At 36.8% G+C, this 20,504-nt stretch overlaps 1 protein-coding gene across 1 annotated transcript in view; it reads right to left on the bottom strand.

Annotated features, from left to right (window-relative positions):
- Positions 1 to 20,504, bottom strand: part of LOC124364237 (inactive dipeptidyl peptidase 10) — a 246,795-nt gene that overhangs the window by 14,445 nt on the left and 211,846 nt on the right. Inside the window, exons 8-16 of the mRNA XM_046819563.1 lie at positions 18,851 to 19,035; positions 15,226 to 15,326; positions 13,645 to 13,774; positions 12,932 to 13,158; positions 11,414 to 11,613; positions 8,414 to 8,684; positions 6,233 to 6,418; positions 3,215 to 3,372; positions 1,629 to 1,834 (exon numbers count right to left, since the gene is read on the bottom strand). Of these exons, the coding sequence (XP_046675519.1) occupies positions 1,629 to 1,834; positions 3,215 to 3,372; positions 6,233 to 6,418; positions 8,414 to 8,684; positions 11,414 to 11,613; positions 12,932 to 13,158; positions 13,645 to 13,774; positions 15,226 to 15,326; positions 18,851 to 19,035 (1,664 nt within the window). The remainder of the gene's footprint in view (positions 1 to 1,628; positions 1,835 to 3,214; positions 3,373 to 6,232; positions 6,419 to 8,413; positions 8,685 to 11,413; positions 11,614 to 12,931; positions 13,159 to 13,644; positions 13,775 to 15,225; positions 15,327 to 18,850; positions 19,036 to 20,504) is intronic.

The raw sequence follows: 20,504 nt of genomic DNA, 5'->3' as shown, positions 1-20,504 counted from the left end.
GGGGCCCCTCCTGCCAACTACAGATAGCCCGTGTATTAGAATAGTGGAATTGGCAGTCCGCGCGTTCTCGCTCTGTACTCATCTGAATTTAATTTAGTTCAGCACCTGGCAAACCTATTAAAATGTATCACTGTATTTTCAAACCCCTTTCCGTAGTTTAGTACAGCATACATATATTTAAATTACATTTTCAAAGCTGGATGTTGCAGGATGCAGCACAATTTAATTATTGCAGGCAATCAATGTGACAAGCCTCTTACAATGTACCACTGTGTTTTTAGCTTTTACTCTGAATTAAACACATTTCAGTAATTTGGTACAACAACACATATATATATATATATATATTACATTTTTAAAGCTGGATGCTGCAGGACTCAGCGCAATCAAATTTATTTCATTAAACCTTGATTTTACAACGTAATTAATGGCAGGCAATTACTCTTGTCTACATACAAATAAACCAATACAACGGAGTATCGAAAGACCCAAAAAGACGTAAGGAAGTCTAATGTAACAAAGTAACCTCGTTACATTCAGTGGCGTAGCTATAAAACAGACAGAGAAATATATTGCTATAAGTTAAAATTTGATCGTAATAATTTGAGGTTACTAAAATATGAATACTTAACAAAGTGTTTCAAATACTAAAGTTCTCAAAAGAAAATACGATAAGATATCAAAGGACATGCCACAGAAAGGAGATATGAGTCAACCAACACTGCAACTCTGCACCTGGCGTAGAAACGCTGGCTTGACTTATCAACTATCCAGTCACTTCCGTTTCATCCCAAATTGGACTGGTCTTCCCTCCAAAATTATAAATAGCTCAGAACTAACAATCAATAATTTTCAGAACGTCTCATCGGACAGTAGCAGTGGTGTGGTGTGTGTACTACACCTACACACACACACACACACACACACACACACACACACACACACACACACACACACACACACACACACACACACACACACACACACACACACACACACACACACACACACACAAGTTTCTTTTTTAATCTTTTTTAATCTTTTTTAATACCCTTAGTTTATTACAGCTATTACATAACTCTTATTACAGATTTTGTAGTGTAATTATTAATTTATTTACTACCAATTAAGGACTCCACATTATAATATGTTGCTTTTGCCCTATTAATTTGAATATATTCCAATAGCACAAAAAGATTATGACATTTTATTCGTTGTGCACCATCTCACATTTTGTAAAGTGTCTTTGGAGTTATAAAGAAAGTTCAATATTAATATAATTAATTCGATATAATTTCTATGTTTTGCACATATGTTCGGATATAAAACGACTCATTAATTCGTATATAAAACGACTCATTAATTCGTAAGATAATAGAAATCAGAACCGTTCCGAACTGAGGTCGCTATCAGCCGCATGTACAGAGTTTGTCAGGAATTTTCGGGATTTATCGGTACTGCTCGGCTCTGCTCGGCTCTGTCCCCACTCTTTCTCTCCGCCTCGGTTGATCACCCCATTAAATTCCACACGTGAGGAGCTCGTATGCTGATAAGGCACCGTGATATCAGCAAGGCCGTGTATCAATTGTAATTAATGTTAAACGTGCTCCAATCAGTTACCCAGTTACCTGGTATCTATATATAATGCCTTCCTTAGCCAGCGCGTGGGCCAGCGTGACCCCATGCTGATAAGGCACCGTGATATCAGCAAGGCCGTGTATCAGGTAGAGACTGTGGCTCGGGATGTGCTTCGATCGTTGTGTCGCGTCTGCTTCAACGTACATCTTCACGTTCTCGTTTGGATAGCCCATTATTCTCTCCGTGAATGCAGAATCTGTAATAATGAGACGTTGTCAGGTGTTACCACAAAGGTTTTTTACAGCACATTAAATCAATAGATCTTGTTTCAAAGAAGGCCAACATGCACTAGATGTGGAAAAGAGAAGAATGAAATGTCAAAGCGGGAAAACTATAGATATGAGAAATAAATATAGATAAAAGAGGAAATATCACTAAAACACAAAGAAAGCACGTAATTACGGAACATAATAACAACTACTTCCTCATCTCATCAGCCAATGTCAGACCATAGTCAAATATTTTATGAAATGGTGACTGACAGGAATTAACGAAGGGTACAAATGTTGACCTTTTTATGTTTACTTCTAACTTAGTAATAACAATAAAAACATGGTAACTCTCTAATAATGTTGAAAATGACCGAGAGTATAGACCCCATTGTTCTTCCAATTAGATGTGTTAAATAAATAATTAAAACAGAAAACCATTCAAAAGAGTACTCCATTACCAATATGCGGCATGAAAGAAACGTGCATTAAAAAAATGCATTTTCTCTGGTCATAATAATTTATAGCACATTATTTAAAGTAAATGAAATTATCTTGGGCTAAAGAAAAGATCATTGAAGATAGACTAGTCGTGGTGCCGGAATTTAGTAGGTAGTATGCAGATTTATTCCAACATGATGTCCAAAACATTGGCCAAAGTAACTAGCATACAAGATATGTATTGTGCTTACAATTGTGCTTTTTATAATTCTAATTTTTTATACCAAAATATGAAAGTGGGTATATTTTATAGAGTAACGGATAAAAATAGTATATACAGGGTGTAAATTAAGTCCTGATACGCCTGGATATATTCCAAACGGATTTAGGTATAGATGTAAAACCTTCACAATATCTATTAAAATAAGTTTTTTTGGCCTTTTTGGATTGTAAAAATATTTCTCCCCTTTTTAAAGGAGGTTAGAGGGAGGTCACTTTACATTTTCAGATTTCAAACACTATCCTGTGACATGTTATATTTAAGGTCTACTCTACGCATTTTCTCACAAAAGTTATGGGCAAATAACACAAAAGAATATAGTAATCTTCAGGGACAATGCCAATGTCTTGCGCATATCAACACAATGCAATGCGATGATTTTTTCGTAATATATGATGTTTCTGGTGAGCATAGTTTTGGTTAGAGGTGTCTTTTTCAAGGTAAAACAAAAATGTAAGGGACTGTTTGCTCATAACTTGTGCTAAGAACGTCGTAGAGATGTTTTGTTCATGTATATATTTGAATAAAATTCAAAAGTTGTGGGAGAATATTGTATACCCTACACTTACTATTAACAGTGTATTGTATATTATTATTATATCAAGGCAATGATATGTCTATAATTTTATTTAAACTTTAGTCTTACTGTAGTACTGCCAGTCTGCTATTGGTGAAACAGCGATTCCACACTTGAATATTTTCTGCTGAGAGCCCAGAACCATAGTCGCGACGTAGCCTCCATATCCCCAACCCCACAGAGCTATTCTGGTCGGATCCAGGTACTTGAACTCTCGTAACAGGAACCTTTCAAAGTTAAACATTGTTCAACTATTACAAATGAAAGGCATTTTTATATGACAAAATCTTTATAAAATGTATTCCATTGCACGATGCATCGCTAACAACCACCAATGAACAAACTATAACTGTATAATTCAATACAGTTACCACAAAAACAGAAGAATTATTTAGGTAGTCACTGATAGTAAAGGTAATTTGAAATTTATGTATTAACACAATATGTAACATGTGAAACAATACAGATTCTAAAACAATACTTATAGGTTTTCTGAAATGTTCATAATTTATGCATCATTTATTATTATGTATTCAAATCAAATCAAGTAAAATATCCTTTATTTCCATCAGACATGTAACATGCATTGGATTGCGTCATAAATATTTAAAAAAAATACATGTACAGTTTTATATCTATAAAATTATTATTAATCAATTATTAATATTTATATATTATAATTAATCAATTATTAAAACTAATTAATTTTACATCATACAGACTATTTATTTCCAATAAATTCACTGAGGGTGTAGAAACATTTTTCTATTAAAAAAAGCCTTCAGTGTTCTCTTAAAGACCATTATATCATTTACATTCTTTAGGTTCACAGGAAGAGAATTATAAAAAATTACGGCATTATAAAAACAGTGATGTTTGAAAAAAGAGGTTGCATGGGGGGGGGAATATTTAATTTTTTGCTATTCCTGAGATAGTGTCCGGACTGCGGAATTAGTGACTCGAAAATGCCCTGGGTTTGTTTAAAAAAGACCAATGTCTGGTAAATATATATACTTGGAAAAGTAAGCAGACTGAACTTCTTAAAGTGTGATTTGCAGGATTCTGATTGACGGATGCCAGCAATAGCTCTCACCGCTTTCTTCTGCAAAAGAAAGACACGGTTTGTTCTGCAATTTTCAAAACCCCAAATTTCAACAGCGTATGAAAGGTAGAGTCGTCATAATGCATCTTTTCCTAGTATTTACGTCAACGTATGGAATTTCCACAACTTGTCTACGCTGACTCAAGAAAGATGACAGCCATTGATTTGCCAAGCCACGCACACCCACTCTGTCAAGGTTTTGCAAAAGAAGTTCATGCGAAACCATGTCAAATGCTTTTTTCAAATAAAAAAAGATACCAGCAGAAAACTGTCCTTTAACAACTTTATCCAAGAGAGCAAACATTGCCTTCACAGTTGAGCCTCCGTTGACAAAGCCAAACTGTTTGTCAAACAAAACGTTATAACTCTCCAGGAAAGCCGTTAACCTTATCAAAACTGCCTTCTCTAACACCTTAGAAAATGTCGATCCAATCGAAATAGGCCTGAAATTATCAAGTTCCTCAACCAGTCCCCTTTTATGTAACGGCTTCACTATAGACAACTTTAAAATGTCAGGAAACACGCCATTTTCAAACGAAAAATTTATCAAATGAGCAAGTGGCCTAACAAAATACTCCGTACATGATTTAAGAAGCTTCGATGATATATTATCGAAGCCAGAAGAAGCCTTTGCTTTTATAGATCTGATGATGTCAGATACTTCCACTTCAGAAACAGGTGAAAAGAAAAATGAAGACACCCCTGCACATGATTGTTGTTGAAGAAGAGACAACGATATCATTCATATTAGGCAAAGCCCTGACTCATTCCATCACCCACTCATCCTAAAACTTGCCGATATATCAAAAAGTTGAAATTGGATACACGTAGGCTATGCATTTTCATGGTCAAACATACATAGGGGTTAAAATGAGATTGCAACCCTCAGAACTATACTTATGTTTTATCAACTTCTCATTATCCTAGAAAGATGGAATTTGACTAAAAAGTACTTGGCGGTTTCAATAGTAAGTCAAAATCATATTTTTCAACCCAAGAAAAATTATATTTTCGTTTTTAAAATTTCTTACTAGGGCATCAAAAACTACTAATACTTATGAAGCTAAGTTACATTTTGGAAAGGCTCTGAATGACATAAGCAATACAGACATAATTAAAGTTTAGAGTTTTTTTACAATATTTTTCAATTTATATGGGGTTTTTATGTTGTCGTCAACAATAATAACGTGAACATCTCGGTTTGTTGGTGTACAAGAAGTATTTATACCACCGGTGAAAAAGAATTAATAAGACATTTAAAGTTACTGTAAATTACCCTAACATTTGAGTTGAGTGTTACCAAAATTCGCTGAATCGAAGATATGTACAGATACAATAGTTCGTATATGAATAATAATAATATTCTTTATTGCGTGAAACAATTACAATATTGCATGGCATGCGTCAACGTAACTATATAAAGTACATAACTACATCAGATAAATTATGTTCGTCAAGGTATTTACATGCAATGCAATACAATTCTTGTATGTATCAGAACCGGAGGTTTCGTGGTTGTTGTTAATTTTAAAAATTCCAGCCAATTGTTAAGCCATATATCGTGGATGTATCGGACCGAATAGGCAATTTTTAATACATCCACCGCACATAATTTTGCAAGGTTGTGCAGGACATAAATTCCCGAAGCAAACTTAGCAAACGTTTTCGATGTGATCGTCCCATGTCAGCCCCCGATCAAGGTAATCCAAGGAACTTAATGAATTCTGTTTCGTTCAGAAGGAAATCATCCACCACCATATGAAACCTTTTAAAAATGTTTGACTTTGAAGGCGAATATATGTTCGTTCAGATTTTAAAATGCTAAAAGAACTTAAAATGATCTTGTTTCACCTCTGAATTGTTTTCACAGTATTTAAAATGTTTATTCAAATGGTGGAAGATGTAGTAACTTTCTTCCCACTAGTAACTATTACTCTCTGTCACTGTTACTATCCCTTCAATGGCTTTCGGTGCAGTGATAGTACCTGAGAACATGTATCTGATCCTGCACTTCAACCCCGCCCAGACGCCGGTAGAGTGTACGGCTGCCGTGACCTCTTGACCCTCGTACGTCCAACTTCACGTACACCACCTCGTTCTTGCTGGACATATAAGTGCCCCAGCTGAGATCGTACATCTCCGACACCGACTGACTGCCTGGTCGTCCATTCCTGCAGAATCAGTGGCGAGAATATTATTCTAGAGTGTCCAGTAGACAATATACACATTGCATAACTAAAGGTTCATGTATTTTGAATGGTTCCTTACAGTGTATACTAAGCGTATAGAACCATTATATAGGATGTTCGGTAAAAGTGTTCCAATACTTTGGGATTTGGTTCCACACGCAAAAATGAGCAAAAAATGTCATATGAAGGTACGTCCTAAAACCATTAGTTTTCCATCCATCTGTCTGCATATATTTTTTTTACCACAAAAGTTATATCTTTTGGAATAGTTAAGATAAAGTTATGAAACTTGAGATTTGTATTGAAATTTGGCGCCCTTTTCTGAAAATAAAATATTAACAAAATCCTTTTACCTGTTTCAAACTGGCGGACGTTAGTTGGTTTTGTGTTATTTTGATGGAATAATTTAAACGTCCGCCATTTTGAAACGCGAAAAAGGATTTTGTTGATATTTTATTTTAAAAAAGGTCTACCAAAGGTAAATACAATTCTTAAATTTCATAACTTTATCTTAACTGATTTAAAAGATATCGTGTTTTGAAGAAAAACAAATACAGACAGACGGAAAACTAAAGGTTTTAGGACATCCCTTCATTTGGACGTTTTTGCTAATTTGTATGGGTAGAACAAAATCCCAAAGTATTGGAACACTTTTACTGAACATCCTGTATATAAAAAACATTATACACGTAAAACCATTAATTATACATTTCAATATCACCATGCATCCGGTGATTTTGTGTGTGTCCATTTCATGAAAGGCTGTAGTACTGAAAAATTTAGTTTTGTGTTGTTCGTTGTCATGTAGAAGTCAAATTGTGTGGATAGCGGAATTTTTACCCAAATCCAGGACCCCCACACAGCAACACGCAATGACACTTCAAATCCGGCACTGAAGACCAAAAGTTTTTTTTTACAACTCATAAACATTGGTAATTTGATAAACTATTAATATTTGGCTATGACTTCTTTTACTCATGTAATTAAATATGAGATCAAAGAAAACTATATTTTAGAAAATTAATGTTTCTTATAAGAAACAAAATGGACTAAATGGTTCGCTGCAGTGTACGAGTATACTGATATAAAACCATTAATTATACATTCCAATTGCATCACGTAATTTTGTGCGGATACATTTCATGAAATGCTCAAAAATATAATTTTGTGTTTGTTGGCTGTCATGTAGAAGTCAAATTTTGCGCCCAACTTATTCAATAACACATTAATTAACTTAGCATAAAGTGATTGAATAAACTGTTATTATTTGGGTCTGACTTTTAATGTTGCCATTAAATATGAGATCCAAGAAAAATGTGTATGTGAGATTAAGGTGTTTTCAAAAAGCTCAATACTAAAACGATAAGTCACTTTGTGTTTAGAGTTAAATCAAAATTCATTGAAATTTACTAGAAAATAGGAAATGTGGATAGAGAAAATTATATCTACAGGTGTTCATTTGAAAACTTCAAACTCATATTAAAAGACTTATTTTACAAATGATTTACAGCATTATTCAGTGAGTAATTTTGTTGTTATTAGCAGTAGTACAGTAGTTTGTATACATAATTGTTGTGTAAGAAATTACATTATTGGCTGCTGATATCAAACGGCTCGGCCGATTTCAATTTTCTTTGTACCAAAATACAGCATTTTTATGAGCTTCAATTTAGCGTCATGAGGTATTATTTGATTTCAAAATTTTGGCTTTGGGTCCGGTGGGGGGCATGGGGGTGAGTACCCCCATTTTAAAAACATTTTTTTTGTTCCCCCAATTAGTACTATACACTCCCGTTTACAGAATTTAGATTTTGGGCTATAAGTCTTTTAATACGAGTTTGAAGTTGTACTGCCATTTATATTTTTCTGCAAATAGCTAAAAACAAAATCATAAACAGTTCATAAACATTTTGAACTTTCTATCAATACTTAATTAACCTAATTATAATTTAACTTGTAAGAATAAAAAAGACGAACACTTCAACGAGCACGGGGTAGGCAGCGTCCCGAAGCTCTTCCCGCCAACTGGGAGGCAGCAGTAGTTGCACCTGAGCTCTGTAGCCCTGAGGTAAAGGCACCTCCATGGTGCGCATCTGGGGAAGAGCGAGCTCGTTGAGCTTCTTCCCGCACTGCTTGTTCTTGTTGAACAGAGTCCTGAGCAACCTATGGTTAGTGGTATTGTGGACCCCAGCCAGCGGTAGACCAGGACCCTCACACAGCAGCACGTAATGGCGCATCCCATCCGGCCCTGAGGACCAAACAGATTTTTGTTACAAGTCAAAAACACAACCTTCTTCATCGTCATCCATCTATTAAAGTGAAATTACTTCAAAAAATTTGTCTGAATTCCAAAGTGTATTGCTTCGTGTAATCAAATCAAAGTAGTTATTGTTCAAAGCCATATACAAGCAGAACCCTGCTAATCCGCCCTCGTGTAATCCGCCCCCTCGCTTATCAGTAGAGCCCCGCTAATCCGCCTCCTCGCTTTATCAGTAGAAACCCGCTAATCCGCCCTCGGGTAATCCGCCTTCTCGATTAATCAGTAGAACCCCACTAATCCGACCTCGGGTAAACCGCCTCCTTGCTTTATCAGCAGAACCCCACTACTCCGCCCTAGGATAATCCGCCTCCTCGCTTTATCAGTAGAAACCCGCTAATCCGCCCTCGGGTAATCCGCCTTCTCGATTAATCAGTAGAACCCCACTAATCCGACCTCGGGTAAACCGCCTCCTTGCTTTATCAGCAGAACCCCGCTAATCCGCCCTCGGGTAATCCGCCTCCTCGCTTTATCAGTAGAACCCCGCTAATCCGCCCTCGGGTAATCCACCTCCTCGCTTTATCAGCAGAACCCCGCTAATACGCCCTCGGGTAATCCGCCTCCTCGCTTAATCCGACCATGCCGTCGCTTATCAATGTTTGTTTCCGTTCCCAGTAAATCGCTTTATTTAAATCGTTCAAGTCGAATCCTGTCGATGACGCATCATTCACCGGCAGTGTGAGTGCATGTCAGTTGATCGGCGACAGTCAGTCGAAACACTTGTGCGAGTGTGCGTTTGTGATTTACAAACTTTACAACCGGAAATTGCCCGTGACGTCAGCGAGTGGGTCGCAACAGCGGATTTGGCCTGCAAAACAGAAGAAGAATTAACCGATGAAAAGATTATTGAAACTGTAATGCAAGCAGATGACCAAGAGAAAGATGATGTTGATGATGAAAATGTCGAACCCACAACACGAATATCACATACAGAAGCGAAAAATGCTTGATTTGGCACTTCAGTACATTGAAAAAAGTCCAGTGTTTACCCCAATGGACATTTTGTGGGTCCGGAAATGGAAGAATATTCCTATGAAATCGAGATTTTCATCTATTAAGCAAAAGAACATTGTTGACTTCTTTAGTGCGGATAATTAAATTCAGTGACAATATTCTTGCGATAATCTCTTAATGCATTTTTAAGTTTAAAGTATAGTATTATCACGTTTTTATGTCAATAAATGTTCTCCTCTGATAATCCGGACTTTTTACTAATCCGACCATACTCTTGGTCCTGTAGGTGACGGATTAGCGGGGTTCTACTGTACATGCATAGAACATAGTCATTAAATAGTTTTTATTTTATAATATTAGAATAAGTATTTTATAATATCAGAATATCAGTATTATATAGTAGTAGTAGTATATGTTATAAATACCATAACCTAAAATATTAAGTGCTATTATACAAACATTGTCATTAAGACTATAAGTGATAGACAATCACGCATCTGTTAATGGCCCAAGCTAAAGAGCTCCGTCCACAGAGTAAAACGCATATTTTAAAAAGTACTGCTTTAAATTCTTTTTAAAGGATGCCTCAGTTGAAGAAGTTTTCACCCTATGCGGCAGAGCATTGAATATTTTGGAACCAACATCTTTTGGAACCATGGATCTTTTGAAGATCTTGCTGTTGTGGTGCGGAGTGATGAATGTATCTCTGTTTCTGGCGGAATACGGGTGATTATATGTAGAGAAATAATGCAGGTTGTTTAATGTATACATTGAGACATAAAATATAAACAGTGAAGTCAAAGTCGGAAGGTTTTCATTACTGCCCGACAATAATTGTCACGATTACTCAGGCCACGCATCACTCTAACAGCATTGTTTTGAAATTTACAAACTCTCCCACAGAGTTAACCGGGGCCGTTCTCCAAAACATCAGCGCATACCTCAGAATAGGATCAAAACATCCAAAATAAACTGCAAAATAAATAAGTCGCAGATCTAAGTAAATCTCGTGAATTTACCAGCAATGTTAACTTTTGAAAAATCAACAAATTCTTAAATAAGATTTAAAGCTAATATACAATAAATCCGGAAAATCAACAAACAACTCTTGTTGTACAAAGTGATATTCCAGTTATAGCTTGGTAAGTTTCTCTTATGTTTTTTTTTGTCCTGAGGGAAAAGGACGGTTTGTCCGCGCGCTTAGTCCTAAAAGGACCTTACGGCCTCCCTTACTTACATTTGTGTCCTCAAAGTCAGAGGCTTTTGCAGAAACCTATCAGATTTGAGGGCTCCTGTTCTCTGATCCTTGGGGCTGATGAGATATGCTCCCAGGAATCTTTTCCGAATTTCTAAGATGGCAGCACAATCCAACCAAATAGTATTCTCTGCTGATTCCTCCTCGCCACAGAGTCTACATTCGTCAGTCTGGCTAAGGCCCACCCTCATAAGATGTTTCCTTAGGGGGTCATGTCCTGTCAACATCTCTAGTATCAGTCTAATATCCTCCTTACTCTGATCCAAGAGAGCTGCCCACCCTTTAGCGTAAGGACAGATAAACATTTAGGATTGTCTTAATCCTGAAGCTATACTCCAAGTAATGTTTCTTATACTCTTTTCCCAATCTTTAACAAGAGCTTTGCTGTTGGAGAAAGCAATCCCGCAACCTGGCTCAGGCCCCACCATTATAGATTCCGCTAGGTACCTACCGTCAGGAGAAAGGTGGCTGACAAAGGCGCTAAAGTGGTTACATTGAACGTAGGTGGCTCTGGCTCGGGCACCTAGGTACTGATGCAGGTCACATGTGAGGCACTGAGGCTCCAGATGGAGGGGGGTGTCCGTGTCAGGATCCTGTACAACGTACAAATGTCTCTGGCCGACTTTCTGGTCGTGGGTGCCTAGGTAATACCTGAAAAGCCGATGTTAGGATAGTTTATTATGGTAGGTTAGGTTTGGCTAGGTTATGTTGGTATGGGTACTTATATACTATATTAGATAATACTGTAAAGCACAATTTTTATTTGAAATTATTGTAGCTATATTTCAATAAATAACAAATAAATTCCTTTTACATTTCCCATTTCAGAAACATTTGCAAAAACTTGAATTATTTCAAATTATTCCAATTAACTTCAATTTCAATTTGGAAGAAAGAATGGCTTTAATTTCATTAATGATGAAATTGTAATTGTGTGTAGGTAGCTGTCGGTCATTCAGAAATCAGTGGTTGGGATTACTATTAAAATACGTCTAAGAACCAGAACTTATACGTTATTTGACCGTACATTGACAACTAAATGTAAAATTATACTGCATAACACATAGGAAACTCAATAATCCTCACCTGATAGCCAAATTTTGGACAATGTGTGTATGAGAATGTTGGATTGCATCACAAATTGTGTCGAAAACTACCTCAATTGCCAGTAAACTGCCCAAAGTCGTCCCCAACTTTAAAGACCATTCACGTTGTTCAAAAATGTAATTGCGTTTTTTAAAATAATAAATAATTCCTGGAATAGCTGATAAGGAACTAAATTGTGGAAATGGATTTTCTCTGGAGCAACAAATTCAGCACCGTTAAAACGTTTCTTACTGTATCTGGCAAAAAGAAACCAACGACAGCTCCACAAATCCTACGTATAGCCTACATTAAGAAATATATAATGAGACCACATAAAAAATAGAAAGAAAAACATTTATTTGGAACGAAACAGAATTTTCAGACCTTTAAAATCGTAATGTAATAAAAGAATCAGTGACACTACGTTTCGAGATCTGCAATCTCATTTCTTACTCAGGTTCGTAACCAACGTAATACATAACTAAAATGTAGGTAATTATTACAGAAAACAGCTAGGTATTCATAAAAGAGACATGGTTAAGTTCAAATATACAATAATGTTCAACAAAATCAAAATAAGAATTTCAAAGTTACAGACCGAGCCATCTAGCATGAACCGTAGTTAGCGCATGCGTAAAAGCGTTCTTCCCCTCTTAAGTCCACTTTGACTCCAGTACTGATTTTGCATTATCCTTGGCGCGTGAACTTTGGAACGGGCTGTACTTGGTCGAGTCGCGAGAGGGGTAGGCCACTTGCGTCAGAGGGGGGGATCGTATCATCCTCCCCTCACCATGCTCCACGCTAGTTGGCGCGGTCTGTACCTTAGAACCTTACTAAACTGTCAGTTATTGTAAGTGACAGCTTTTATTATTCGAGTACTGACACAAGGTGGTTGACGGAGTCCCAAGCGAGTATCTCGGTGACCTCGTAGTGACCGTGACTGATGACAGCTATCCTCTGCTGAGTCAAGGTCACGTGTTTGATGTGAGTGAACGTGTCGATGGCGCCCTCTTGCACGGCGGCTAGCAGCAGGAAACTGTTGCCGTCCCGCGAGAATACCGGCTGCGGCTGCACGTCCAGCCAGGCACCCTCGGCTCTCTCTGCATGCTTCTGCAACCCACATCAGTTGGAGGTGACGTTTCCCCTGGGTATGGAGACCACTCTGTCCCTGTCTACTATTAGGTTATCACAAATATGTAGTAGTAGTGGTACAGATAAATTTAACCTTTAAGAGCGTTCATGTGGTCTACGTTTTATCGTTATAAAGTTTAATTTACTATCAATATTGGAAATTTTTATTCATTTACCAGTGATAGTAAATTGTAATTATTGTGATATTTTGAAAAAAAAATATCCAAAGCACTTATTTGTAAATTTATTTAAGACAAATTTCAACTATGTAATTTATGCCATTTTCGAGTTACAATACATTTTTCAATTAAATCGGACACAGTTAAACGGAAAACAAAACTTGGGTTGTACATTATATAGGATTTCTCGTACATTTTTGCTTAAAAAACGACCGATGTAGTTTGATCGAGTAGCCTTTGGACACTCTCAATAACCGGAGATTAATGGCTCTCCTTTGGAGATTACCTCTACGCAGAGCCACGTTGGAGCGCTACAGCTGCTGATGACTGTGAGGTTTTGGGGGCGGTTCATCCACACTGCTGCCACCTGCTGGTTATCATCGTCTATCCACCCTGCAGACGTCAGGTAGTAGTCCCTGCCACAGAGGAGAACAGGAGTTATTGGCTATGGAACACAACTCAACTAACCTAAATTCATGTATTGCTAACAAACATAAAATGCCTTAACAATCGTCAAAATACACGTATATACGATGTGGTATATAAAAGTAATAACTCAATGCATTTTTTTTGTTCTCTTAGGACAAGACGCTTATAAATTGCACTTAGTCCGGTAAGAACCTTTGCGCTGCTTCCGGAGTGACAGGATATTCAGGATAGGTAAGGGTAGGGAGTAGGGGCCGCCTCCTATCGACATCCATGAGGAAGAATTAGGGTACTACATCTCAAAGTCATGTCTCCCCGGAAGAAGGGGAGGCCAGTTCTGAACCAGCCTCTCCAGTCAAAGTAGGCAGGGGGTGGCACACCCTTGTTGAGGCTAGCAAGAACCTCTGAGGTTTGGGAACAAACCCCACAAACTTCAACAGTCATCTCGCACAATAGACTAAACCTATTGAATTGCCCATGAACTCCAGAATATCGAAATTTGCGGTTAGTGATGTGCCGCTCCTGGATGTCCATAAGGTTGCCCAGATTTAAGTGACACATCGGTTTTTGCTGTGCCCAGTGATGGGTTCAACTGGAAGGCATAAACCAGCCAGAAGTGATCCCTGCTGGGGTTAACTCAATACATAGTTACCCATGAAACCTAAAATAAGGTAGACTAATTATGGAGATCTACATTTTTATCTCAAATATATTCAAATAATTTGGTTTTGTGGCGAGGTAAGATAAGGTCATTTCTAATCCTTAAATGGTAAATATGATTTGCATTGTTGGTGACAGTGACATTTTGTGGATACTTTTTGTAAAAGGAATCAACTCATCGAAGAGGTCCAGAGTTGGCTTTATTGCACTTAGTGACCATTTTGGGACGGGATCTCCTACCCTGAATTATTTTATGATTTCAAAGACCTTCTTACTACTTAATGGTGTCTATCTGTAAGGTTTTAGAGACATCATTATAATAAATGTGGTTAACGTGACAAAATGCGTAGTTGATGATCTTTTGAGTCTTTCAAATTAAATTTATTTTATGTAGTTTGAACTCAAAATAATGATATTTTCTATGTTTGAAGTTTTTTTTGACGATGGAAGGATTGTGAAGGAAACTGGATTTTGCCAGACATTTGCCATTGTCTAGTGATACAAAAAAATCAGTAACAACTACGTTTTGCAATATGATCTCTCCTCCAGGTAAATAACTAACCTAACACATGATACTGATTTTTGTATCACTGAACGATGGAGAATGTCCGGAAATCCTGTTTCCTTCACAATGATCTTTTATTAATGTTAAATTTTTTGAAATGTATCAAATCATATCTTTTTACCCTTTGGGCATTCAAGATAAGTACATCAATGGTGGCAAGGGAAATGGTGTCCGTAACTTCGTACATTATGTATACCTATGTGCTAAAGTACGTACTGGTCTTCCAACACTTCCGGAGGTAGGACTGGCTTGTAGGGTCGTTTGGTGTTGTTCAAGTCAGCAAGCCAAAGTTTGACAATTGGGTTGGGTGAACCAGGCTGCAAAATACCAGGTCAGATGTCAGATTATGCACTTCCGATATACTTAATAAACCAATACTATAAATGTACATCTATTTTATTTTTATTAAAAAATGTTTTAAAAAGTTGTATACATAAAAATATTTTAAGAAAAAAAGCTTTTAGGAATAATGATTTTTTTTCTAAGAAATACTTAAGATTTTAATTTTAAAATAGCAATTTAAAAATTTATAAAGCTACACACCCATGTTTTGGCGTAAATGTTTTTTTAACGTCCTTTAAAATTATTAATTTAAGGTTAGCTAGATTCTCAATATCTCTGCTCCAATAGGTAAAACTACAGTGTTCTATATTAACTTATGTTGATAAATTACCGAACAAACGCAACATAAGCAGTTGCACAACTCGATTTGGTAAGGCCAATTTTATTGTGCAAACAAATAAGTTATACGACAAACAGTAACAACCGTGCTGCAAGTAAACACGTTACATATTTTGAAATAGTGCAATGCAAACAAATATTTTGATACACGGAGAAATGCACCTCAAAGTTTTATCAATTCTTTTAGTTATACGTGTTGGCAACAAGTTTCTTAATATATCATGATGTGATATAATATTTAACCATGAAAAAAGTCTAGAAAGATGTGGTATTAAATTTATAACTTGCATAGTTTTCATAAAAAAAATTCGTTATAAGTAACATTTTACAGGATTGCAAAGCATTTGTTTTATATTCTTTAAAATAAATTTTCCGTTAAAAAAAGAAAACAACTGCATGTATTTTGCGTAGGACTGTTTAAGCCGATCAATGGGGACTTATGAAGAGGAATCTAGGATTGGTGCTGTTGGATTTGTTGTATTTATGTATCATGTACTTTGCTTAAATCTAAAACCATAGTTGATTTATTAAATTATAAAATAACTGATGTTTTGTCTAGTTCATTAATCATCCCAGTTGCATATTTACTGAATTAAACACCATTATTGGAGAGTTACATTGTTTCGACACGTCCGCACCAGAGTGAAAAAATATGATCATAACCAAATTATGATGGGTTTCCCCCAATTTATAAGACAATTGTTGAAGCAAAGCGATTCAAAATATTGCGTTTGACTTTAAGGGGGAAAATATTTAACAAAAATTTGCAGAAGAACAGAACCATTTTGGATGAACTGAAAAAGGTGATTACAAGACAACAAACTTTATCCTTCAATATCTTAGATTTATAGCAGCTTGCTTGAATATCTATTGGGAGAAAAACACGAGAAACATTTTCTGATGAAATTTTGTATTAGTTGTTGATGGTGCGTTTTCGGAAAACAGAAAGGCTAGAAAAAGAAAAGAGAGAGGTGAGACAGAAGATATTAGTACTGAGCCTTTCTCATGAAAGCATGGCAAGCTCCTATTTCTGAGGCCGTGGAAGCCAGGAAACTACCATTTGTTTGGTTGAAAGAGGTAACCGTTTCCAACTGGCCGATCTCCCTGGTTGATGGGTGTCTTTATGGGATCAAGTTCACATCTTCACTTGGAATGCTAGATTCAATATTTATATTCCTGAGGCTGTGGAAGCCAGGGAATTACCAGTTGTTTGGTTAAAAGAGACAACCGTCTCCAACTGGCCAATCTCCCTAGTTGATGAGGGTATGTATAGGATCAATTTCACATGTTCACTTGAAGTGCTAGATTCAATATGTGTATTCCTGAAGCTGTGGAAGCCAGGAAACTACCAGTTGTTTGGTTGAAAGAGACAACTGTCTCCAACTGCCAATCTCCCTGGTTGACGTGTGTCTTTATAGGATCGGTTTCACATCTTCAGTTGAAGTGCTAGATTCAATATTTGTATTCCTGAAGCTGTGGAAGCCAGGAAACTACCAGTTGTTTGGTTGAAAGAGACAACTGTCTCCAACTGCCAATCTCCCTGGTTGACGAGTGTCTTTTATAGGATCGGTTTCACATCTTCAGTTGAAGTGCTAGATTCAATATTTGTAGTCCTGAAGCTGTGGAAGCCAGGAAACTACCAGTTGTTTGGTTGAAAGAGACAACTGTCTCCAACTGCCAATCTCCCTGGTTGATGAGTGTCTTTATAGGATCGGTTTCACATCTTCAGTTGAAGTGCTAGATTCAATATTTTTCAGGAAGAGAAGACTATGACACATTTTGGTAAAGGGCTAACCCCCTCCCTCCAGCTTCTTTGCGTTCTCGGCTGCACATGGTAGCCCAACGATGCCTCAACATACAATCTGGGAGAGAAGGTGTTTACATGTAGAAGCAATGTTCCAGAAATGGTTATTCAGATTTATATTATATAGGATATCGTTTTGGACTTATGAGAGAGATACTGGACCAAGAAATGACGTTGTCCCTAATAAAGAATTAAATGATAGTTAGTAAAGAATAAACAGGTATATCCTTTATACAGTGGGATCACTCCCGTATTGTCTAAGCTCATGCCCAGATTTCTTGAACTCGATGAAAAAGTGAGGTTGAAAATCAGTCTTTAAACGTTTGATTTTATATTATATTTATGCACCGAAAATTTTCAAACTCTACACAATTCATTAAATAGCTTTAAAAAATATTCTGTGGAAATTTTAGCTCTCTAGCAATTGTTGAAACAAAATGGTGGCATCTCAAATTTACTCAAATCAAAAGGAATTACTCTTTAGGCAGCTGTCATTTGTAATGGAGTGCTATCTTACGACATTTCAGATAGTACAATGACTGGAAATATGTATGAACAGGTTTTAAATGAACAAGTCTTGCCTCATTTACGGTTTCAGAAATGGATCAAGCAATCTTCCAACAAGATAGTGCTCCTCCTCATTTCGCAAATCCTGTCAAGCAATTACTAAATGACAACCTTCATGGCTGTTGGATTGGTCGTGGAAGTGATGTTTTAGATTGGCCACCCTGATTCCCACTTTTTACTGTGTTTGATTTCTTTCTACGGGGAACAAGTTTATACTCGTAGCTTCAATAATTATAGGGATTGAAACAATCAATTGAAGAGGAACTTCTCCGGATACCGCAGAATTTCTTCGTAAGATTCACTTGCTAAGCGTTGTTATCAGTGTGTCACTGTGGATGGATTACAGCTCGAATAATTGTAGACTATAATTGTAGGGCTTTGAATAGGCTATGTTCTAATTGTCTGATTGAAATGCTTTATTTCACTATAATATGACAATAAATAATTTGACAAAACCAAAGATACTGTTTTTAAAGTATATAGTTTTTCAAAATGCCACCATTTTGATTCAAAAATTGCTAGAGAGCTTACATTTTCACAGAATATTTTTAAAACTTATTTGATGAATTGTGTAGAGTTTGAAAATGATCGGTGCATAAAAATAATATAAAATCAAACGTTTAAACCTCTTCGTAGGGCATCCGGTATATTATGCTCAGGTTGGTGTCATTAACTGTGTGGTTTAGTGGGTTGAGAGACTTGTGCAAAGTCAAATGCCGACATTGACTTGGTTGTGTTGGGGAACTTGGCGGGGGTGGGCGGGGAGGGGGTATAGTACTCGGCTCTCACTGTTGGGTACCGGACGCTCCTCGACGCCGGGAAGCTGACGCCGGGTTCCGCCGGGACGCCGTCGGAGAGGCTGAACCATGGGTGGCTGAAGGTGCGGACTTCTGAGTCGTTGAAGGAAGTGAAGAGTAGATGGGAGCCGTCTGGGGAGCACCACAATGCCTCATAGGGAGGCGTCAGCACGTCCTCTGCAACAGGATGTACATTATAGTTATCTTCAACTGGAATATACATTCTTGGAATGTGGAGCAGAAAATTCCGAGGAGGCTGAACAATGCTATGGTGTTATCATTCATGAAAAAGTACGTTTGTCCATGATTGACGGGTTTCCTGGAGTGTAAACTCACTTAAAGAATATTTTAGTTGTAAACAGGAGTTTTAACTGTGACGAGAAACTGAGAAAACCTACAGTCCTTAAAACTATAAAGTATTCAAATCTTTTATATATATATATATATATAATTTATATATATATATATATATATATATAACGTCTTCCGATCATATGTTAGTTTGGTTATTTAAACACATATGTGAAAGAAACGGCCAAATACAAATTAATTGAATCGTAAAAAGTGAGGGCTCTGTGGTGTAATGGTAGCACATTCACCCGGCAAGTGAGAGATCCGGGTTCGACTCCCGGCGGAGCAAGTACTTTTTGCGATTCAATGTTTATTGAAATAAATTAAATTCGGCTATTGCCATTTATACAAATTTAATGAATGTAAATAAAAGTCATTTGACAGGTATTTGGTCTTCCGATCATATGTTAGTTTGGTTATTTAAACACATATGTGAAAGAAACGGCCAAATACAAATTAATTGAATCGTAAAAAGTGAGGGCTCTGTGGTGTAATGGTAGCACATTCACCCGGCAAGTGAGAGATCCGGGTTCGACTCCCGGCGGAGCAAGTACTTTTTGCGATTCAATGTTTATTGAAATAAATTAAATTCGGCTATTGCCATTTATACAAATTTAATGAATGTAAATAAAAGTCATTTGACAGGTATTTGGTCTTCCGATCATATGTTAGTTTGGTTATTTAAACACATATGTGAAAGAAACGGCCAAATACAAATTAATTGAATCGTAAAAAGTGAGGGCTCTGTGGTGTAATGGTAGCACATTCACCCGGCAAGTGAGAGATCCGGGTTCGACTCCCGGCGGAGCAAGTACTTTTTGCGATTCAATGTTTATTGAAATAAATTAAATTCGGCTATTGCCATTTATACAAATTTAATGAATGTAAATAAAAGTCATTTGACAGGTATTTGGTCTTCCGATCATATGTTAGTTTGGTTATTTAAACACATATGTGAAAGAAACGGCCAAATACAAATTAATTGAATCGTAAAAAGTGAGGGCTCTGTGGTGTAATGGTAGCACATTCACCCGGCAAGTGAGAGATCCGGGTTCGACTCCCGGCGGAGCAAGTACTTTTTGCGATTCAATGTTTATTGAAATAAATTATATATATATATATATATATATATATATATATATATTATATGGTACAAATCAGCCATTTAATATAAAATGTTGCAATCACAACACAATATCACTTTCACAAATACAAATGTTGCACTCATTCACTCCAGTCACTCGCCAATTTACACCGTCTTCAACGCCAGTGTCTGTTTTCAAAATGGGTGGTCT

This window comes from Homalodisca vitripennis, chromosome 6 (genome assembly GCF_021130785.1).
Source record: "Homalodisca vitripennis isolate AUS2020 chromosome 6, UT_GWSS_2.1, whole genome shotgun sequence".
NCBI lineage: Eukaryota > Metazoa > Arthropoda > Insecta > Hemiptera > Cicadellidae > Homalodisca > Homalodisca vitripennis.
This window is presented reverse-complemented; position numbering and strand designations above follow the sequence as displayed.